Source organism: Spea bombifrons, chromosome 6, assembly GCF_027358695.1.
Source record: "Spea bombifrons isolate aSpeBom1 chromosome 6, aSpeBom1.2.pri, whole genome shotgun sequence".
In the NCBI taxonomy this organism is placed as follows: Eukaryota; Metazoa; Chordata; class Amphibia; order Anura; family Pelobatidae; genus Spea; species Spea bombifrons.
Window position 1 is genome coordinate 10,438,751 of NC_071092.1, and position 23,982 is coordinate 10,462,732.

At 40.7% G+C, this 23,982-nt stretch overlaps 1 protein-coding gene across 2 annotated transcripts in view; it reads right to left on the minus strand.

The window, feature by feature from the left end:
• CACNA2D2 (calcium voltage-gated channel auxiliary subunit alpha2delta 2) overlaps positions 1 to 23,982 on the minus strand; it is a 121,552-nt gene that overhangs the window by 9,232 nt on the left and 88,338 nt on the right. The window contains exons 5-26 of one of the 2 annotated variants that reach the window (XM_053470378.1): positions 19,578 to 19,622; positions 19,186 to 19,324; positions 18,362 to 18,493; positions 18,224 to 18,281; positions 14,086 to 14,136; positions 13,373 to 13,472; positions 12,968 to 13,126; positions 12,558 to 12,665; positions 11,829 to 11,907; positions 11,195 to 11,244; positions 10,755 to 10,844; positions 9,834 to 9,902; positions 8,835 to 8,909; positions 8,582 to 8,656; positions 8,226 to 8,297; positions 7,881 to 7,952; positions 7,724 to 7,785; positions 6,329 to 6,405; positions 3,863 to 3,880; positions 622 to 682; positions 209 to 306; positions 31 to 121 (exon numbers count right to left, since the gene is read on the minus strand). In XM_053470378.1, the coding sequence (XP_053326353.1) occupies positions 31 to 121; positions 209 to 306; positions 622 to 682; positions 3,863 to 3,880; positions 6,329 to 6,405; positions 7,724 to 7,785; positions 7,881 to 7,952; positions 8,226 to 8,297; positions 8,582 to 8,656; positions 8,835 to 8,909; positions 9,834 to 9,902; positions 10,755 to 10,844; positions 11,195 to 11,244; positions 11,829 to 11,907; positions 12,558 to 12,665; positions 12,968 to 13,126; positions 13,373 to 13,472; positions 14,086 to 14,136; positions 18,224 to 18,281; positions 18,362 to 18,493; positions 19,186 to 19,324; positions 19,578 to 19,622 (1,781 nt within the window). The remainder of the gene's footprint in view (positions 1 to 30; positions 122 to 208; positions 307 to 621; positions 683 to 3,862; positions 3,881 to 6,328; positions 6,406 to 7,723; positions 7,786 to 7,880; positions 7,953 to 8,225; positions 8,298 to 8,581; positions 8,657 to 8,834; positions 8,910 to 9,833; positions 9,903 to 10,754; positions 10,845 to 11,194; positions 11,245 to 11,828; positions 11,908 to 12,557; positions 12,666 to 12,967; positions 13,127 to 13,372; positions 13,473 to 14,085; positions 14,137 to 18,223; positions 18,282 to 18,361; positions 18,494 to 19,185; positions 19,325 to 19,577; positions 19,623 to 23,982) is intronic. The other variant, XM_053470379.1, reaches the window with a different exon arrangement.

Below are 23,982 nucleotides of genomic sequence, written 5' to 3' on the forward strand. Positions count from 1 at the left end.
TATATTTAAGGACTAATGGCTTTATCTCACGTTAGTAAGTCTTTGTCTTTCCAAGCACGGTCTGCCAGATCACGGGTGATCCCAGTGTCCAAAATAAGGTTGTGTAAGAGAAAACTGTCACCTGCAAGAAGACAATTGACACTGTTAGGTACCAACATCATTTACCCCTCACCAATATCCTCCATAACAACGCTCCAAACAAACTCACACAGCTTAGAGTCTGGTGTCACTTTCTCCATCAATGAGATGAAATTCAGTAGGAACTCTGTGTTGTTCTCAGATTGTTCCAGGTCCCGACAGTACTTCCTGTGAAGCAACAACAGGCGTCAGAGCTACTTGATGTGAGGGCAATGGAAGCTGGTAGGTGAAGACGCTGAGTTAAGACAAAGACCACATGCCTTTAGATTTAGAGGCGAAGACGGACGACTAAATTAGGGGTTCATACCAAATCAGGAGATGGTCATAACTAGACTAGGTTTCATTGGGGTCTAAGAGAAATGGGAATGATTTGGATCATTTAACAATCTTTTAATAATCATAAGTGATAGGAATTAAGGAATGTTGAGAATGGGAACAAGGAAAGAAAAGAGACCCTGACTTAACCTAGCAAGTTCACATTACCTTGGAGCAAGGAAAACCCGACCATCAGACTCAAAGTGGTTGGGCATCAAAGACTCAAAATCTGTAACAGAGAAAAATAGTTATTTAGCAAGCGAGAGTGAGTTGTTAGCGTTAAGAGTACAGAAGAGGGAGTCACCTCTTGGGTGTGTGGGTACTAAGGTTATATGTGAAGACTATGCTGGCTGTGTTTGGGTGTAGTTAAAGGGTATACTTGGTGGTACTCTAGGAGGGGGTCTCAGTGTGCTTGTATGCTTTATGATAGGAAGGAGTCTTAGTGTGCTATAAGGGGTAATGTAGGAAAAGTTCTCAGTAGGCCTGTATGGGGTAAAGCAGGAAGAGGTCTCAATGTGTCTTTTCCCCCCATGTCATGTTTTGTTGATGTCATCCCTTGGAATGCTCAATGTTTCCAGCCCATCCTTTTTAACCCATTTTCAATTAATGAACAGCACAGCACTATAGTCCTACATGGCAGCTGTGACCTAATATCAGTCTCTGCCATAGCCTGGTACCCTGGTCCATATCCTGATCAGTTTAGAACTCTATGGGTTGACAAATCCTGTCACCTGCAGACATATTAATGGGAAGAGCGCACGATGTTACAGGGCTCCTTATCCGCATCTGAAGCCCAGACATAATAAAGAGAACTGTGTCAGCGACAGGTGAGCAGGCAAGAAAAATAACAGTTTCTAGTCGGGACAAAATGTAGAATCCTTCTTCCTTTTACCTCCGAATTATCAGATGGTTTCAAAACTAGAATGGATTCTTGTAGATAGCCTTATGTGTATCAGATTATTCCATGGTGAGTCCTCTTACTTAACCTTTTCAGTGCTGCAGTGGTCAATGCGTTTGAGTTAGTGTGGATGAGAGTGGTCAGTGTAATTGAGTCAGTGTCAGTGTGGCCAAGCAATGTCAGTATGAGTAAGAATCCTATCAAGAGGTTATATAGTATAATGAAGGCGTTGGGGTATAATGTTGGTTGTTTTTGGTTTAGACCCCAGAAATAAGTGCTGTACAATGATGTCACTATGAAATATGGGCTGGTGGTCAATCATTTCCGATCCTGCCTCTTCATACTGCATGTGGTAGTTTAACGTAGGTCTGAAATGAAAGAATTTCACAAACACACTTCCGCGTGGTCCTTTGAGAATAGGTGGCTTTATGGTTTTGTGTGTAAACTTTATATTTGTTTTATGTGTATTAAAAAGACAGAATAAACGAGGACATGCATTAATATGGAATATATATACACAACAATTAAAAATGTGTATCTGTGTAATGTCCTCATGGTCAGATATAACTTCAAGATGTAGCTGTTGTGTATGTGAGTGTTTGGTGCTTCCTTTCAGAAATAACACGTGCTCTCACTTTTTCGGTTGTAGACAAACAGATCCCAAGAGATCTTAGTGGAACCCTTCAGGACAAGCATGCTCTGCTTCATGTGGAAAGACTCAAGTGGACCATTCAGGGTTAACAAAAAGTACGGTGTTCAGGCACCTGCACAGCCAGACTGGGGAGTCCCAGCAAAACAGTCCAAGCACACTCCAGCCCCCCGGACAGGAGGCACAGTGCATTGTGGGGGATTACTGAGAGGTTGAGCGCACTACTGTACTGATAATCTTGGGGATCCAATACTTATTAACGAACATAGAAACAACTTGGCACTAATCATGTGTCTTCTAATTCAAGGTAGGTATTGTTTTGGCATCTTTCTTGCTACCTCAGGATTACCACCCACAATGCACTGGGGTGCACAGCTGTGGGGTGGGCCAGGAACACGCGATTAGTTGGACTTTTACCTTCTGATCAGACGGTCAAGGTGGGAGAGGGTCAAGCGATGACAGGAGGGTGGGGAGGTTTACAGGACAATATCATTGTGTCATTAGCATTGCCAATACAGGGTCACTGGGAGTTGAAAAGAAGCTACAGGGGTCAGTGCTGGCCATGGACAACCTCACCCAGATACCTCCAACTCAAAATAATGTTCTCCAACCCCCTTCCACATACACACTGCCCTCCCAGCGGTCCCCATCACTGCCTGCTCTGGCTCAGCACTGTCCCCTTCCAGCTTGTTTAGTGAAGGATTAGGGAAGGAAAAGGGCAAAGAAGGGTGTGGGAACATAACAGCATCAGTTACTAATCCCCGTTTATGGCCAATAGAAACAGACCACATTTCCTATTATATGGTGGCCATAATAGGTAGGGAGGCAGCTGTGGTGGAGAGGAGGCACAGGTTAACAATAGCATTAGTTGTTAGGACACGGCAAGGTGAAAGGGAGAGGTACTTAGGGAAGAAGTAAGAAAGGGGGAATTGTTGCAGAAAGGGAGCAGGGAAGAAGTAGGAAAATGAGCTGGAATAAGCTAATAGGAGTTAGGCAGGAAGGTAAAAGGGTAAGAAGGGTTAAAAGGGGAGAGTTATAAAAGGATAGGTTAGTCGTAGGAACCAAAAGGTAAAGGAAAGCTGTAAGAAAGTAGGTTGGGGAAGGAGAGAGAAATGTAGCCGAGGAAATGCAAGATCAGGGAAGGAGGCCGGATGGCTTTTAGGATAAGGAACAGAGGGTAGGGTTAAGGGGAAGGGTGAGTGCGTGGATAACTGGCTTTATAGAGAATAACCTTTGGGAATGGGAAGGAACAGAATGTGTGGAGGAGGGATGTGAATTTTAGAAATCGGAGGTTTGGGAGATATAGAGCTGTGTGTGGGCCAGAGGGTAGGATACTTGGCTTAGAAGGAGGAAGATGATCTGGAGAGGATGAAATGGGAGGAGGTAGACAGCGGTACCTGGGGTAATTGGGGAAAATTGCCTAGGGGAAATTATAAGTTTGTTTCAACTGCTTCATCAGAGGGGCTACAATACATTTTGGCACACACAAGAATATATCTGTATACATATGTATATATATATCTGTATACATATATATATATTGCTTCTGCTGGCTGCTCTGGAGGCTGTTTTTCATTAGGGGATCAGAAAAGGAAGGATGGATGCAGGTGGAATAAGGGAAGACAGGTAAGAAGGGGAAGTAAGACGGACAAGATCTCACATGGCTGCAAAGTTAGCCCACGTGAGGAGTGTCAGATTACAGAGGATCTTCTGGGAAGGTGACAAAGGGACACAGACAGAAGGAATTTGTGGGACGTTCTGTGAAGTGGAAGTAGGCATTACGGGCAGGGTGACGGGCAGGCAGGCGGGAGAAGGTGGAAGGTTGTCGGGGGCAGGAAGATCTATTGCTGGAATATACTTGCCCTTAGTTTTCTTTAGATCTGTGAAAATCCACCAGAGAGCCAGAAAAACAACACAAAGAAAAAGAACACAAAAGAAAAAGAAGGAGGAACGGGTGGAGAGGAGGAGCCATTACAAACAATATTTTATTCAAGAGCAGATTGAATAAAAATATTGTATTTCATAATTGTACTGAAACCAAACAGAATATAAAATAAATCTTGGCAAGAAACACCATGAAACATAAGCAGCAAGATAGAAATGAAAAGCTAGAAAGAAAGATAGAAAGAAAAAGAGATAAGATCAGAGGAAAAAAGAGAAGAAAATGAATAGAGGATTTGTGTGGTAGGGGGTATGGAAAACAATGGTGGAAGATGCCAGATGAAGCAAGATGGCGATAAACAGAAGGGTATGTGCAGAAAAGTTGCCCGGTGAGGGAAGAACGTGAAAAGGGACAACAGAAGAATAAGGGATTATACTGAGGAGGAAAACAGAAAGAGGCAGAAAACTAAAAAGCTCAGAATAAAAAGCAAGAAAAGGGACACGAGATACGAGGAAAGGAAAAACCTTTAGCTAAATTACTAGGATCGGGCATGTTCAACAGGCCACTATCAGCTTGAAATTGTCAAAATGTACTGTAGTCATGTTGGCTACATAATTACTAAAAAAAACTACACAAATCAAACATGACAATTCAAGATGATGTAAATAACAAAAACTCATATAAAGTTTTGACTCTAAACTACTTAGTAATGCTCTGAAAGCATCCAACTATCTACTTCATCTGGCACATATTAAATATAAATATATTATCTCTGATTGAACATAAAAACTGCATCTCTTAGGTGCAAGCTACATTTTAAATGGATCCATTATCTTTAACCCCTTAATGACAAAGCCCGTACATGTACGGGCTCAAAATGCATTGTTTTCAATGGGTTTAGGGACCGCCCATTGTCCTTAAGGGGTTAATATTCACTGGCAGAACTACCGCACCTGTTTCTGAGCAGATTTTAAACGATTGTAAAATAGTTTTTCCTTAAATAGGAGAAAAGAGTAATACACAAAAAAAAGCAGAAGAGAGAGGGCTAAATATGACGATGACAAGAGCGCAGGAAGGTGGAGAGAAATGTTCGAGAAAGAATTGAGAAATTAACTAAAAGGAAAAAGATGCAAGAGGTAATGAAGGGATATGGAAAGATAATGATCAGGAGACTTATTTAATACAGTAGTGGTTGTGAAGAGTAAAAAGTAGACAACAAAATAGGAATGAAGGAGAGGTTCTTAGAAAGGCTGAATAAGTAAAATGAGTGGAAATTAGAATTTGGAAAGACCAAATAGTAACAGTTTATAGGGAAATAAAAATGAAATCATGTGTGTTGTAAAGACAGATTACCTGGAGACTAGGAAGACAGAGTGAGAAAAGAATACATATTTGCAGTAAGAAAGGGTAAGATCATGTAGAAATAGAGGAGAATCAAAATGGGGATTAGGACGATAGAAAAGAAGGAGAAGAAAGATACGGTGTCAAGAGTGGAGCGGAGAGTGAAGCAGAACAGAAATCTAAAGAGTGAGGCAGAGTGAATGAATGAAGATAGTGGACAGAAAAAGAGGTGACATAAAATGCACATCGAAAGAACAATGTAAAGATGTCAGATGCTATAAATTCTGTGATGACTATGCATTGAGGTAGAAAACATACATCAGAAGTTAAAGGGTTAGGTGTGGAGGAAACTGTAGAAAAATAAAATGAATGAAAAAATGAGTGAGGGCAAGAGGAATGAACAAACACTTATAAGAGAGCAGGGTGATTTGTCACATAAGAATAAACAGCGTCGAGTCTGGGAAGACCAAAGACAGGATGATTAAAGAAGAGAATGTTTGCAAAAACAAGGGGCTAGTGAAGAAAGACAAGAGAATAAGAATAAGGGAATACAACCTGTAAGAGGAAAGGTTAGTATGAAAGAGTGAAGTACATAAAGGGAAATAAAGAGTTGGAAACATGAGATAAGGGACAATCTCCAAGCTGTGGTTGTGAACAAGAACAGAGGGAGAGATGGCATAATGCAGACAGAGTTATGGAGTGTGAAGAAAAAGTGCAAAATGGTGATGACAAAATAGGAAAGCAAGCAAGAGAGAGACAGAGTAAGAGATGTGAAAACAGAGAGAAGCTAATGGACCAGAGACAGAGAGAAGCAGGAAGGAAGAATAGACAGAAGCAGTATCTGATCCAGAGATTAATCTGAATGAATCAAACTAAAAGACACTCATCATGATTTAGATGAAAGGAGAAGTCTCATGCAATCCTCACAGGCAACAAGTGTCTGAGAGGCTCGGCTGGGCTCTGCATGCTGCATCAACTCTTGCCATTGCCCCACGACTAGCCCCACTCAAATGTGTCACATCTGGTGGGTGGTCAGGGGTAGGCGTGAGCTGGGGAAGGGCAGGGAAAGGGACAGTTGGGGACTCACAAGCATAGGGAAACTTACACTGCACCTGTAGGATCTGATCACTCAGATTAGCACGAAGGTAATAGGAGCTGTACAGAGGTAACACCAGACCCAGGCTGCAGGGAGAGCAGGAATCCGAGAGGAGAGAAAATGGAAAGAAAGGGCGGAACATAAGGTGGGAGAAAAGAGACAAGGAAAGACAGGTGGGAGGAGGGTACAGAGTGGGTTGTGGAGTGGAGAAAAGGGTGAGGGTAAACGACAGCATGAGATAGAAGACAGACGGTAGGTTTGGGAAGCAAGAAGCAAGAGGGAAAGGGAGAAAGAAAATGTTACTATAACTTTACAAGCAAGGAGCCAGCTATCATATTTGTGCATGCAGCGACCAATTATCCATGATCTATCGTACGGAATACTGTAAAAGTATATAAACTCATATTTAATACAATATTTCAGTGGATGTCTATTACATACATGTACAGTAAAACATAACAAGTCATAACAAAATTTTCTGCAACTGGAAAATGTAACTACAAATGAACAGTACAAAGCAAAAATGTTCTTACTCCATTCAAAGGCAAAACACACTCAAAATATATAAAACACATAAACAATATTAAGCATTTTCCTATGCATATTTTATGTATATTTTAATTGGCAGAAGGGAACTCTGAACAAACTGCTTATTATCTATTGTAAGCTCTTTGGGTTAATGCCTGCCATCCTTTAATCTACATAGCATCACACCTTACTGAGGACATCCATGAAGTAGAAGCCTACATGGGCATCCACAGTAGAGGGCAAGAGGTGGCCTTTGCGCCCCTCCACAAATGTCTTCACATGGCCACCCTAGTCTGCAATGCCCCCTGAATAGGGCTAATATTTTACCCCCCCAACACTTCTGTGAATGTAATGTGACTACCCCAAATCAGCCTTGCAGCCTGCAATCATGCCTTGTGACTGCTTTATGTTTTAAATGTGGGGTTCCCCCTTTTTATGGATCCTAGAAGGTTTTGTTTCTAATAAATATTTATTTTATCCTTTATATAATATTCTGCAGAGAACAGAATTCTTGGGAATGGCGGGAGCTGGCAGTGAATACAGAAGGTTGAGATTGAATTACTGGAACCTGAATCTCAAGAGAAGTCGTGAGTTGAAACAAATGACCCCACTCACTATAAAATTATGAAGGACCCCTTTACTATGATGCAGTTACAGCATCTTACCACAAGGTGGCATCTGCATACAGCATCTAGAAAGAAGGAGCGTATTGATGGCGTGGGTCTAAGTGGCTTTCTCCCTGGTGGGTTTCTTCCCCTTCATTTGTGTCTATCTGACCTCTTGGAGTTATTCTCCAGATCCTCAAAGCCAACAACAAACTCTTTAGCCATTTGAACTGCCTTCTTGTCGCTTACTGCGTAACCTCTGCCCACTCACCTGTAATTTGTACTGTGTATTGGAGCCCAAGTGTAAGTTCTTTCAGCTTCATCAATATATCTCTGCAACCGTAAAACAAGTGAATTAAATGCACACATCTCCTAAGCCAGTCCCTATGATACTCATGAACAAAACACATCAATTTCATCAATTTTACCTCGTCTAGTGATTTCACCAAGGTTCGGATTAATTGGTGGCCCCCCTTCCCATCAATCATATTCCTACGTATCTGAAAAACACAGGAGGCGAGGGACATATAAACTGACGTAAAAGAAAGTTGAAGAGCAACGTGAAGAGACGATAGCAGCAGAAGGAGGAACAAGGGGCAGAAAAAAGGGTGTGAGAGGGTTTGGTGGTCCAGGCAGAAAGACAACACGGGAACTTGACACACAGAACGAATAACAATAAAGCGTCATAGAATAATAAAGAGAGAAGAGAAAGAAAACTGTAATAATTACTAGTCTATACACCTAATATATACCAACTCAGAGCACAAACTCACCTCCTCCTTATTTTCATCTTCCAGTTCAGCATCCAGAAAGTCCAGCGTGACAGGTTCCTGGAAATTAATAATCTGGAACGACAGATTGGGGCTAGTTAGGAGGGCACAGCATCAAAACCAAAATCAATTAAAAAGAATTAGTAAAACAACTTTGACATCACTGGGAAGTTTTAGTGACTGTCCGTGGTATGTTTGGGGCAAGAAAGGTATGCCCTTTATTGAGGTAATTATGAATTAAGAGAGTTTTAGGCGTGTTACTGGTTAGGAAGTTGGACATGCAGTGGAACCAGTGTGCTGGGGACTGGGGGAGTATACAGGTAAATCTCCTATCGTGTCTTGGATTGTGTTGGTCTCACTTGTGGCTTCAGGTTGGGATGTAGTAGGACATATCCATTCAGATCAATGGCAAACATGTAGCCGTTGGCCCCCAGCTGAGAAAACAAGAATAAGCACAGTCAATCCCTCCATTCTTTATATTTGCTAAATTTTTGCACTTTAAGCCACAACCAACAACTGTTCATGTTATTATACACATGTTCTTTTTATTAAAATTACCACAATTCATTTTCCAGCACCACCAGTTTAAAGTAACACAACACTCATACTCACGCTGTATCGTGGCATCAATCTGTGTATATCATCCAAAGCAACATCAATGCCCATCACACCGAGAATCAGCTGGTTCTAAACACAAGGCATCACGGTAACAAAGGATGGCAGGCATGAAAAAGAAAAGGGAGTGTAAGCAGGTGGGGTTTTCAACATAATATTTAACAGAATGTACATTTTCATTGTTAATGTCAAGGTATGATATATTCATGTAACAGTCGGTGTCGGTTTTGTTCTTGGATCCATTATAGATTCCTAATAGAATTTTGCCTTTGGGTCACTGAGAAGCGGGCAATTCTTTTAAGGTATAAACAGATACACATCTAGGAGTTTACTATTCCTAACGGCAAGCATTCATCTAACAGGGACTCAACTCAGCAGCTGGAATCTTTGTGAACTCCCATATTTAGTGAGTTCCTCACAAGTTAAGCTGTACCCTGAGCCCCGAATTTTAGTTTGAATTGCATTGCATTGTTTTTTCACTCATTTTTACTCACGCTCTCTCACTCTCTCTAACACTCCTCTGGATGCACTTCTGCAAAAGGGAGGAGCCATGGGGACAGGCTCTCCCCTGTTCCTCCAATTGGGAGACGTGTGTGTTTGGAAGCTCCGCCCTTTTGCAGAAGTTCACCGGGATGCCAGGTTCATGGAGAAGCAGAAGAAGAAAGAAGACATGGGGAGGAGCGAACTAGGGAAGAAGACAGAAGAACAAGTAGAGGCAAAAGAAGAAGCTGAGCTGCGGGAAAGGAGATGGGGACACAGAACCGGTCTGCAGAGAACGCAGGGAGACATTGAATGAGAGTTTGAGAGAGTGTGAGGGAGTCAATGTTGGTGACAACCAATTCCGTCTGAACTGGTAGGGCAGGAAACTAAGTTTGTTGTCCGAAAAACGAATGGACCCAAAAGAAATGAAATCTTTGTCTGGAACGTTTTTTGGTCACGGTTTACAGCCTGAATGATAACGGTTGGCTTCTGTGTATTCCTCACTTGGGGTCTCACCTTCCCACTCCCAGGGTCCTCAGTCAGGTTAAACACAGGCAGTGTCCCTGTAACCACCAATCCAAGACCCTACAAAGAAATACAGACATAAGAAGAGGGCACAGGATGAGTAAATAAAACTTAAAAGACGGAAGAGAAAAAGGCGTGACGGAAGATGGGTGGGAGTAAATGTTATGAGGAACATAAGCGAAATGCCAAGGGTAACAACAGGTCGAAGAAACAAAACAAAAACAAAGGTGGAAAGATGAGCAAAGCATGAGATTAAAGAGGAGAACAGAGCAAACAGAGAAAAAAAGAGCAGAAACAGATGGAGGATTGAAGAGGGTGATAAAGAGAAATAGGGACAGATTGAAGAAAGGCAAGAGGAAGAAGGAGGGAGAGGAAAATGAAGGCAATAGAAGCAGGAAGTTGCTGAAGCCAAACAGAGGAGGTCTGTTTAATTTGGCACGGATACAGTACAGAATTCAATCCCCCTCTGTTTAATTCTGGTAGACACGGTGCTACCGGCAAATACGACTGGTGTGCAGGTATACAGAATCCTACACGGAGTTGCATGTTGTGCAAATTTACGTTTGGGGGAGATACCTAAATAATAGTCAAATGTTTATATAACAGCTGGTGTGAAAGAGGCCAGTTTGTGACAAGTAGCAAAGTTTTCTGCAAGGACAACAAGTCCATGGGACAAAGCGTCCATCGTTTGTGTGTGTTGTTGTGTGAGAGGGAGTAAAACACAATGTTCTGGGTGAATAATATATTTGGAGTGTTAAAGTGGTCATAATAAAGGATTCCAGTGGGATTATCATTTTATAGAAGTGTATGACAAGTGTGAGCGTACAGTAACATAGTAATTGTCCATTAATTATGGGAATTGGGAGTGTTTTGGCAGAAAGCCCGCAGTATGACGTAGGTTTTCCTCCTTACCAGAGCATCCTGATAAACATTCGTCCATTGAACCTGTTTGGCTTCATTTCCAGCTAGAACCATAGGACGGCCGAGAACATCAAGGTACTCCTGAGACAACAAAGGGAGATGATCAGAAAGAAAGAACAGTAAAAAGTGAGACCCCCGGGTAGGAGGAGAGTCTTCCCAATACATGCTGCCATGGAAGACACCCGCTTCCCCCCAAAAAATCAAACTGTAGTAGATTCTCGGAATTATGGACAAGTAGAAGAAATACCCTCACATTCGAGTATAAACCCAAGACAGAAAGATCACAACTCTAGAGATAGCCTGGAAGTACTAGATCCACACCCACCAACCCCGAGAAATGTTAGCATTCTACAAGGGAGGTCAAACATAAAAGCCATTACTTATTTTTAATGGTATAAGAGCCTACATTATATATGTCTTGATTACATTACCTGGGTATTTATGCGAATCGCGCCGATAGATGGGATTTCAAAATAATAACCTGGAAAATGTAACAACAGGGGAGAGATTCTGTAAGTGCATTTCTTGGCACATGCTGCCCACACACAACATGCAATAAAAACATTCTATACATTGAGATCACATACATATTATATATACACATATATGTGAAAAAGAAAGAACACACTCTTTGAATTCTATGGTTATACATATCAGGACATAATAACAATCATCTGTTCCTTAGCAGGTCTAAAAATTAGGTAAGTACACTTTATTTTTCACACGACTGTACATTTAAGGCATTAATGAAAAGGGTATACATCATGCCTTCCTCAAGGTTTCAGTATGTAACTAAATTGAAAAAACAGCCAATCCGTCGATCAGATTTTGGAAATGAATTACTGGTTTTTTTTTTTTAGATCGTTGGCGTTGAGGAGGTTTTTTACTGGTCTTTTCTGGATCTACATTTAGGGCATGCATCAGCCCTTATTACTGCACAGACACAAAACGCAATACTTAACAAAGTACAAAGACAGCAGAGAATGAGGAAGCACGATGGCAAATATTACACGTTCGAAATATGCAAACACTGCTTGATACACATATATCCAATCTCATTGTCACCTTTGTTGGCACAAGCCATCCATTGCAGTGGAGTAACATCGTAATTATGCTGCCCAACTGAGAATGTGAAAACTCGTACCTGAGAAAAAGAAACGTGTGAGAGAGATAAGACCCAGGGACAGAGATTAAGACATTCTCCATGAACGCTCTGACCCCTATCGGACTTCATTAATAAAGCATCTACACAAGGCATTCCATCAACGTAGTTACTTCTTTGAGACTATGTTACTGAACTAAACCAGGGCTTTACAGTGGGGTGATTTTACTTTATAACACAGATTAGTTAGCGGTAATGGTAATATTAAAAGTGTTTATTCGCTAAACAGTGTGTTGTAGGTGATGTGCGGACATATGAAAAAATTGCCCCTTTATTGTCTCGTTTTCTTGGTGGCTGACAAAGCCTCTTCCCCTCCTTCTGCCATTAGTGGCATATTCTGGGTGAGGACGACCAGATCTGAGAAGAAGGTCCGGCCGGGGTCAGCAGCACATGACAGACTAGAAAGATCTGATATCTGCCTTGAAACAAATCCAATTATATTGTGGAGGTCTGTGCATCCATATGTAGTACAGGGGCCTGGGCACAAAGGAGAGGACACAAAGGGCCCTGTTGAGTGACATGTCTCGGCAGAGCCTAGGGGCAGGGCACTGAACCCATGGTTAATGCTGTTGGATGCCTTGGCTTGTTTAGAATTTCTTTACCCTGCATTGCTTTTATTTGTGGCCACTTACTGTTTTGTTCGGCCAGTTGTATTTCTCAAAGACATCTTGCACTCGGTCCTCCCCACCGTCTGTAAACATCATGATCATCTTGTTACAGTTAGCACGAGTTACATTGGTCTGTAATGGAGAGAATGCAGATAAAGGGAATCAAGCATATGGAGACAGAATCTTACTCCTAAAATCTGAAAGCCCCCTTGACCACTCCATATTTAACAGCGCACTTTCTCCTAATGGCTCTTTTATGAATCTTCCCCTGCAGTCAAATTCTTCCTGATAAGAACCTCCATCCTTGCAGAGTCTGAAAGTCCTCACTCAAGAAGTATCTCTTCTATGTCTTCGTATGTTTTGCTTCAGCAACTCTGTATCCTCCGACCTTGGATCCCTGCACATAAACTTCACATCTTTTATATTTCACTCACATTTTGTAGCTGGCTGAAGGCATACTCAAACCCAGCCTTGTAATCGGTTGTTCCTCTGGCCACCATATCTTGTACAGCTTCTTTTATAACTTTCTTATTCCTCACGTTGGCCTGAACCAGCTGGCGAAAGCAGGACACGGGTTCCGCCTTCTCATGGAACTGAAGATGGGTGAAGTGGGCAAAGTCACACGAGAGATATATAATGTTAGGAAAGGGTGGCGTTATATCAATATATAGATAGGATGTGACAGGATTGGGGGACGTCAGTTCTGAGAAGATGTGGTGGGTATAGAGGATAATGGTAACATGGGGAAGGTTATTGAGAAGAAGGCAGGTGAAGGGATTTAGGATGGATGGGTTCTGTGGGATGACTGTGTGGGAATGTAGAAGGTTAGGGTAACTCACAGAGGCAACAGTCACATAGTCGTCATCAGACAGAGTGTCCAACATCTCCATGACAGATGTCTTCATGAGTTTCAGGGTCAGACCGCTCACACTGCCACTGCTGCAAAGTATACGCAAAGCTACAGTATATCCTGCCATACACTGACTTTACAATGTATATAAAGACTGCGTCTGTTGATTTGGATTCCAAATTAAGAGAAAGCACAGTAGCTGGGAGATTAGATGGCAGTGGGGGCCAGTGTGATGGCAGCGGGTAGGAAGAGATGAAAGGCATTAGGAGCAGGGTTATGAAAGTAATGGAAGTGTGATGAATTCAACAGTAGGATTAACGTTATGAATGAGATAAGAACAAATAACGGCACTGAGGGCATGTAATAAGTATCGGTCTGATACGTAAATACAAATATAATTATAAAGGAGATTGTTAAGTGCTACAGTAAAAATCTTACAGTAAATATGTGTTTTGAGAGTGAAAATGTTGCAGTATGGACAATGATGAAATTCACCAAAAGTCTTATTAATTATAGGAACATATTCATCTAACTTTCCAATCTCAGCATAAACAAATAAAATGAGGAAATTTCAAGACATGTAAATTAAATTGTACCAAGTATCAAGCCCCTGCACCCGATGGAACTCACATGAAAACTTGACATGTCCAGACAGCATACAGTATGGGTTTGTGACACGTGTACCGGTATTAAAGTACTTACACATCGACAATGATCACCATATCTTTGGGGGAAGATGCTCCTTGTATATACCTGAGAAAAGAATGCACAGGACATTAGAAGAAGGCAGTAACCCCCGAAATGTACAAAGGTCTATTTAGCAAAACATAAGTTCTAAGTGTTGGAATGTGGAGGGCAAATCCAAGCAAGGCTTTCCTGGTTGGATGGTGAGATGGAGTTCAGGAACTCTCAACTATTTAACTATGCATTGTGAACTCAACTCAACTCAACTTTTCCTGCAGGCACCTGATGACAACAATTTTAGATCTCATTTAACTTAAATACACAGGTATATGAAATGAATGGGAGAGGGGAAAGCGAGATTAGGAAAGAGAAACGGATCAGAAGAACGATCAGGAAAATCTGTAAGGCAACCAAAATACAACCACAAGTATCTTTTCCTCCCCCTTTAAAATATTCAGTTGGCTACCTGATAATGTTCCAACATCCACACCAGGAAAGAACATCCATGAATGTGGGCAGAAACAATGTTAGATTGACTTTGTAAAGGACAATACTGAAAATACGGCATATGGTTATTTTAATAGCATATGGAATAAGACTGTAAATAACATAAAATAACTCCCCTTTCCTATGAGATAAAAAAAATCACTCCCTACCACCCGTTGGGGCTACCCCAATCTTTGGCAACTTCTCATTGACATAAATGTGCCATCAAAAGCGGTTCTTGGAGGAGAAACTCACTGGGGTTGGTCCATCATAGCGTAAACTGAAGTCAGGGAGATGAAACTGCAACTCTTCTACTCTACTAGGCTTAGTGAATAAACCTCTACAGAGATCACCTAAGTGTGGGTATTATACTTTTCTAAACTACATCAAGAATGTTCATATTTTACATTTGAACAGGCGTTTGTTCCACTGGCGGATTACTAGATTTTACTAATAGCAGGTACAAAATCCATTAGCCGGTCTAAACAATGGCAGTATGGACAAAAAGTGATCCCCAGTACCAATGAGTCTTTTAACATTAATTGGAAAGATCCGGGTATTTTATGTACAAAAAGTTAAATACATCTCTAGTGTTCGCTTGTGAGTAGGACCCTCTTTACCTAATGTTTGTCTTAGTCTGTCTATTCTCATCTTGTCAGTCCCCTCGAATATATCTATTGTAAGAAGCACAGCGTAAAATAAATAAAACCTGATTCATGTTCCTCAATATCTCCTGAGTAGAATAATACCCCACAAGCATAGTTAAAAAAAAAAATGTCTTATTTTTGAACTTTGGATCGGGGCGAGATTCAGGTTTTTAAAATGTATATTTTTAGTGGAAGGGACACGAGCTTTTGACACCTATTTTTTATTTTTTTTTAAAAAATCAATGTTTTTACTTTTTCCATTTATTTTTATCATTATTCATTTATTTTTTTTACTTTTTACACTTTTTGACTGTAGGTCTATAAAGACCTCAGGGATCTCTCTCGGGAATGGGTCGGGTACCCCTCATGATGACATAATGTCATTAATGGAGTCATTCAATTTTATTTAATTTGAACTGTTTTATAAAAAACATAACAGTACATCCTAAAGCCACGAAGCGGTTAAGCAAATAAACCTTAGCAGATCTGTCATTTTAGTTTTTACCACAAAAAAAAAAAGCTTTTCGTTTCTATGGCAACGTCATTTACTGCTTTTGTGTCACATGACAATTAAATGTTCCCAAAATTATGAATGAGGCAAACTTTTCCTTGATGAAGGGTTTCTTTTCTGCTAAGAGTTTGACATCGAACAATACTGGGAATGAAGTTTTTAATGTTACATTATGTTACAAGCATTATATTTAGCCGAGTAGGTGGAACAGTGCCATTAAGTCGAAGGAAAACACTGTTTTTGAGTAGCTCCTGTACAGGTTGCCAAGCCGCTCTGTAAGCCAGGAGGCCGCTGTACATAAAGTAGCAGTTTCACAATCTATTTTTACTCTGTAGAGGGATGGGTTCAGACCACGCTCGAGTTTCATGTCACCCGTAATTAGGGGTTCCAAGGTACCTAGCCCTGCGGGTTGTAAACACGAGTATGTCGAGAGATGTGGTTCAGCTGTTTTGACAGATACGTTCGGGTGACTGGCGGAACCGTCTGTGTCTTTTTTTAGGGACACTCATTCCTAGCAAGAAGGTAGAAACGTCTTCAAGACCGGATTAAAGAGATGCAAAAACTGAAACGGGCGCACAGAAATCATAATACTATGTACCCAGTCACTGCCTGTAAACATGTTTTATTAAAAGTATAACATCTCCTCACCATGCTTTTCATGGGTGATAAGGACAATATGCAGTAATAAGAGCAAACCCGATAGGGACAGATGCATGCGGGAAGAGATAAAGAAGTGTTCTCAGATAAGGGAAAATGTTTTAGGTTTTATAACAAGTTTAATAATCAAATACTGCCCCATGAACATTTACAGCTACACGGGCATGGGCATTCAGAGAAAGAGCCAAGGTGTCAGAGTGGGAATGTTTTTATGGATATGCTGTAAGGATATGCAGGGGCCATTAATCTGTTTAGGTGGTAAACGCTGAATAACAAGAACAAGTTCTTGCAATAGTAGGGGTCGCCATACACCAGTCAGGTAACCAAAGTCCAGCTGAAGGCCAACTACTAGATTATTACAATGTTCTAGGTAGCTCTTCGTTCTAGGTAGCTCATCTGTAAATCATGCAGGATTTGTCTCTACAATTGAATAAGAGGAGCCAAAGTAAATCTGCATATTCATGTCATCGTGGCCAGTAAAAGTATAAAGGTAACCTACATTACAATCATTAAATCCATTGATCATGACTACAGTTAAGCTAGGGGACGATTACTTTTATATTCACATTAGAGTCCAGTGGGCACATAGATCAATGTAACTATCATAACAAATCCCTTCCCTGTGCTGATGTCACATCTCTTCTCATCAGGTATTTTGTTGTAAATAACCAAGGGACGTATTCGTTATAGCCCAAATTTAGTTTATGCCCAACACAGGGCGGACTAAGCTAAGGTAGAGCATCAGTAGGAATGGCCCACTAGACTCCACTTCGATTATGGATCCTGCCCAACGAAGTGCTTGCCCCTGCCCGAAAACAGCACTGCCATGGAATCTCCAGGGGATGGGGTAAATGCCCCACGTTGGACACTTCTGCACACACTAGAGGACCTATACAGTAGCTTTGTGGCTAGTAAGCCTATTTATAATCATGTCTGCCCAACACAGTAGTTTTCCAGTCTGAAATTCTCTTTGAATGCAATTCATATAACAAGCATGTAACTAAAGCTGTTGGCTACATCCGCGGTCTGGGTGGCTAAATAGCCATTGATGTGATGGAACAAATGCCTTCTTTTTCAGAATTTCTTCAGGCTTACTGAGGGCATAAATGTGTTAACCAGGCTGCTTTATTGCTGTGCTGTGGGGGGGGGGTGCTATTTACATAGAACAAACATAGCGGTCTTGTGTTATCAAAGTTCAAAAGTATCCACAGACATGTGCATAACCACCCAAACCGAAATAGTGTACACACATGTATATGCACGATCACGCAAAGTATATATACACACAGTCTTGAGGTGCCTGCTCTGTTATTTTAGACATTTTCCAGTGGCAATGATGCGTGAAATGAAAATTGGACAGAACAGCTCAGGGCTGGAATTTCAGCAAGAAAGAGTGAGAGGGGAGAGAGGAGACGGAGGATGCAGGACTGGTTGGGGGGAGACAGATACAGAGAGGAATACGATCCAGAGAAGTGGGATATTTGGGGGGGTAATGCACAGAAATATAAGGACTGATAATGAAAAGAGGATAGAGAGATAAAAAAAATGGAAAGGAAACAAACCTGTTTAAAGAAGGCATAAAAATATAGAACAACAGAACACTAACATCTTTATAGAAAGATAAAGAGGTAATGATGAGAGACCGAAGTAGACACTGTTGGAATTTGGAAGCTATGGTGTGCAAAACGATCAGAGTCCCTATGGAATCCAAACAGGACCCTGCTCAGGAGAACGGGTTCTTTTTCACACTCAGAAAACAACAGAGCATCTTGTCTTAGTGATGCAAATTACATTATCCCAATGATTTGATAGCTCACAACTGTCTAGAGAAACAGAAAATGCTATCTGTCCTTACCATGGTCTTCTTCGCACATCATAGAGGTCGATTTTGCTTGGTGCTCTCCAGGGAGTTGCTGCGCAGACAAATAAATTGGTCAGGTTGCTAGTAAAACTCAGAAGGCCTGTCCTCAAAACCTCATATGCTTAGAGATACCTGGGTAATATCGAGTGACACCAGTGGCGCTGCCAAACACCTGCCACAGCAATGTTGGATCTTCTTGCCGGTTCTGGATGAAGACATCTTCTAAGGCATCTGTCCAGTTCAGCTCATTCAGAATGACCGTAGCTGGGAGAACACGGGTTATATGATTAACAGGGGTGAGCTGGGAAACAGCTGTCAGCAAATGATCAATAGTGACCCATCCGCGCGATAGGAGAAGCCAGTGGCCTTAGGTTGACCACAGTAGTCGGCCAAGGTGGACAGTGTCAGCCAGACAACAAAACCAGAACATTTTGTGTGTTTTGGATATCAATGGAGATTGATAGAATCTTTTCAAATGCAGCGGCCTCTGTGTGAACCTAAACTAATTGTGTACATGTGATTAATTACACCCACTGACAGCTCGTTAGCAGTTACCAGCACTACAGCACTTAGCACCTACATGTCTCACACTCTGATCACTTAGCACAGCATGAAATCCCTTATTAGCAACGAAGTACCATGAGCGGTCTCACCACGACCCTGTTTACTATACCCTTATAGCATAGAAAACCATTGCAGCGCCCCCCTGCAAGTGCAATATCCAAACTCTGTTCGTCTCACAATAAATCCGATTACTGTTTCAAATCATCATTTAATTTTTTATCCTACCAATGCTGTGTGTATATGTCTAAATGATTTATGTGTAACATTTCTTTCACCTACAGCATCAAAGCCCTATAGTAGCCTGCCCCATTAAGAATAGTAATGCATTCAAATAAGTATTGAGTATACTCTACTTGCTTCACACTAGGAATGAGGCTGTGTTGGATACTCACAGCCTTTGTAGATGTCCGTTGGGATCTGTACAGCTGTATATGAGTAATTCACTTTTGTCCTGAAGTTTGGATCATCCGTGAAATCCAGTTTTAGAGAGTGTGTGATCTCTCTGGTTTCCTCCTCCCCCTCCGGGTCGTCCTGACAGTGACAGAAGGAACCAGAAAGTGGACCATAAAAGAAATAGCATTCACCAAATAACAAAGGGATAAGGGTGGAAGGGTATGGGAATATAGGTGTGACTGGCATTACCAGCAACAGTTTATAGGCTGATTGATTTAAAAATGCTGTGTTTTATCCAGAAAGAATTTGCCACTATAAAGCACCGTATCAAAGTTTGAAGAATCCATCGTAAGGGGTAATAAAGATGCACAAGAGATCACACAATACTTACATATTCAGTGTCTGCTTTGGAGTCATAATATTCAATGTCTTCTTCCTACAGAAAATCAAACAATCATAGATGCGGTCAAAGAACGGATGTTGATAGTTTGTTGCATGTGGTCTAAGATGTTCTAAGAGAAGCCATGGTGAGCGATTTCTGCGACGTGTTTACACTTATACAACACTAATCTTGGTTGACATACAAACACCAATTAAGATGTGTAAGGCATTGCTGTAAAGGTGGCTAAGGTCCCATTTCTCGAAGAATATATATATATATATTCTGAAGAGAGTTTAGAGAAAAAGTATTAAAATGGTGAATGGTTTGCAGGACACAAATTACCAGACTGAAGGTTTGCAATATGTGTAGCTTGTAGAGAGAGTGGATATGATAGAAACCTTTAAAAACAAGTATTCTTCAAAGGAGGGAAAAGTGTTAGAACAAGAGACCATAGTCTAAAGCTAGAGGTTCAGGGGCCTGGGCGCATGGGTGGAAAGTCAACGGAGGCTAGGGAAAAAGATGAAAGAAATGCATAGGGCCACAAATAAAACTCACCCTTGACTCATACATTGGCCCTCTAAGCACAAACATAGGGGGCATCCATGAGAAGTATAATCAGGGCACAACTGAGAGCCAGAAACATTATACCCAGTGTTGCAGGTGGCATACCCAAGATCAGATCTTGGCCTTCAAGGGACATAATGGCTCAGTACTCTCTGAGAAACTTCTCTCTTTAGTCTAATGCTCGTGTCCTTGTGGGGCAAAGACCTGCCAGGGTCTCTGTTTTCCCTAATTAAAAGTTTAAAAAAAGTGAAAGAAACAACTGGACACCGCAGCCTTATCGTGAGATTAGCAATAACAATGGTCCCGGCTCATATCAATGATGAGCCATGTAATATGCAATCACAAACGGATTGCTCTCGCTCACACAGACTGGTTGGGCTGGGCATGAAAAAAGATAACGGCGTAGAAGAGTTTTGCCAGGGTATGAGGTCACACTTTAGTACTTTAAATATTTGATCAGACCAATTGTGTTTTCAAATGCACAGCTACAGGCATAGCGCTTTCTAAGTAACTGTTTTCCAAGTTATTTCACTGTGATAAATCTTATAAGCAAATCCTGTTAAGTCGGGTTTTTTAATTACTTAACGAAGAAGTGCTGCAGAAAATTAAAATGCTTTGGAACAGTAAGCAGAGCAGCATCTGTACGTTTAATATTTGAAAATGGCTACTTAAGTTGCAAAATCATATGTATCTCTCCAAACAACCTTTTGTAAACAGTCACAAACTGATAGAAACCACACAAGCATGCTTAAGCAAATAATATGAGGTTACATAGTTACACAGATACTTATGATGGAAAAAAAAGCTATACAGTCCATAACGTTTCCCTTCTAACCAAGAACCCGTACCCGTTGATCTACTAAATGGAAAAAGATAAAGACTTATATTGAATACAGAGGTATAATAAGATGCTTTCTGGCTTCAGCGGCAGGCAGATTTTTCCCCTGATGGCAAAGGTCAACTGTTATAACAAACTTCAATGGGCAGCGAATTCCGCATCTTAACTGCCCTGACTGTACAGAATAAAAAAGCAAATTCCTCCAGCTTTAAAAGATGTTCCTATGTTGCCTGTAGGGTTGGATGCAACCTTTCTGGACCCTTTCCTCTTCTGTGATGTCTTTTTTTTAATGCGATATATAATTATATATAACAAAGCAACATTATATTCTCATTGTCTGAAATGGAATATATTTTGGGGGAATAAGAGGTTTCCAGGTGCCGACACACCTTCACCTAGCGGCATCACAAATGGCAAGAAAACGCTTCTTTGAAAAATGGAGGGTTTAATACTGTGATGAAGGCTGTGAAAGGCAACGCACAGGGTTACACTGGCAATAGACAGATAAATGATAATAAGAACATAATCAACTAGACTGAAACCGCAACTAGAATGTAACAAAGACTAGATTACAAAAAAAGACTAATATTTGTTCAAATATTTTCACAAATCTTCAACATACAGATATTTTCACGTGTCTGTAACTGTTCGGCAGACTGTTTCTTCTGTAAATATCAGTCTATTTTACGTCTATTGCCCAGTCTCCATAAGGTTATAAATAGTATTCTATAGTATTTCTTTAGGTGGCCATCACCTGTCTTCCCAGTAAGCATGGTACATCTGGTATAAGCCAAACGTTCCTTAGCAAGACCAATTTATTGGTACTCCTTCTACACCGATAATGACTGCAATATTCCATGTATTTAATAACAAGATTTTATCATGCTCCCTGAGGTGCCTGGCATTGTCTACAAGCTATACATTGTCCACACTTGTTCTATATACTCATTCCCCATTTAATACAATAGAACAACGCGCTTGCGTTTCCACCAACTGCCTCTTTTTCTTCCCCAAATGCATAACGTTGGGTTTTTCTACGTTGAAACACATCTGCTGTTTAGCTGCCCAGTCTTGTCCTAATCTCTCTATAGGGAGATGCCATCCATTCCAGATTGTATTACTTATTATATAAAATTTTGTTATCCACAAATATGATTAAGGAACAGATGAGACCAAGGACAAACCCCGGGGGTACTCCACTCAAACGTTTTGTCTAACTGGAAAATGTTCCATTAACTAAATGCATAGAATTCGGGAGAATATTATTGTATTTGGACAGAGAATTTTTTGAAACACAGATTGCAGGAGGACATTAACAAACATTTTCTCCCGAATTCTATGCATTTACACTTATTCTAGTAACCTAGCATGTTATTATACACCAAGGCTTGATAAATCTTATCTCCAAATTAAAGAAAAACATGAGTTTATTTTATACTGGATGGGGGGTTATAATGCTGATAACACACGGAAAGCGAAAATAATGCAGGTGTCCAATTGTTATCTAATTTTACGAATACATTTATATATCAAACCGATTAAAAATGTTATTTACGTGGTTATTTAAACGGCAACGTTACATCTACCACTGACTCATTAAAAGGTCAAATGTGATTACTGCACCAGCAATAAAAGCCACGGGGTTAATCTTGATGATATTCATCCATGGGGTGTTTCGATGTTGACCTTTATGTGTTTACTGAGCCCATGAAGGTCACTTGTGAGCTACTTCAAAGGAAGGGCAACCAAAATGGGACACAATATACCGACAAAACATACAAGAAGATTACAAATCAGGACACACCCTGTAATGGAGATAAGTCATTATGGCACCGGTGCTCCACTCCATGCCTCAAATGCCACAACCTGGTCACCATTTTTGAGTCCAGTTAAAAGTTCATCTACTTGCTTTCAGCCCAGAAGAGAGAGAATCCCTGACTTGTATGATGCCCTTGGGGACTGGAGTTGTGGAGCGCCGAAACAGGGCTGAGGACCGCTGTTTAACACCAGTACATGCAACAGATAAACGGCAGAGCCAGCCATCGACAGTACACACGCCAGCAGTAGCTCCAACCCGCTGCCAGGTCCTCAGTTTTGACAGAGCCGACAGCGATAGTACTGTCGACGACCAGATCTCCCCATCTGAATAGTGAGAAGAATGTAGGAAGGTAGGTAGGAAAGCAAGATACTTTAAATACAAGTAAGCTTTGTATAGTATTTTTGTTGAGGGAAGAAAACCAGGTTTACTGGCACTTCAATAACTTGTAACTCCCTATCAGTAGAAGCTCATTTGTTTTATTTCTTGACACCTGGGATAACCCAGTTTTGGAAAGCCACCGGGCAACAACTTTTTTCATGTGCACCTATTATATTCTAAAACACATCATAACGGTGCTAAAGTTATGTCTGTTTATCTCTAGCAAAACCTTAGTAGAATTATTCAGTATAATGAATAAAAAATAAACATTCCAGCAGTAACTAAGTCTATGTGTCCTGAGCCAGACCACAATATCACAACAGATTAAGTCAATGCTTTGCAATAAACAGGTTTTTAATCTAAAGCCCCCAAAGCTGGATAATAAAGCAATATTTAGTTATCACCACATTTTATTCTAGCATAGTGATGAATAAAACCTGGACTGTTGGTGTGCCTTGAGGACTTGGTCGGAAACCTCTGGCCTGATGCAACGTCAAAAGCATAAATAAAGTATATAAAAAAATGAAATACCAAACCAAATCATTGATGATTATTTATAATGGAGAAATCAGCAGGAGGATTGCATTAGTTGCTATGGTGACTATTCTACTTTTATCATTTTGCTCCAGAATTGCTCTTTTTAGTAAATTGGACCCATAATCCACCTTTAGCACACACACATATATATATATATATATATATATATATATATATATATATATATATATATATATATATATATATATATATATAGTGAACATCACGGTTCAATATTGTGCTGGGTATTACAGAGGAATGGTTGCGTCCGTTACACC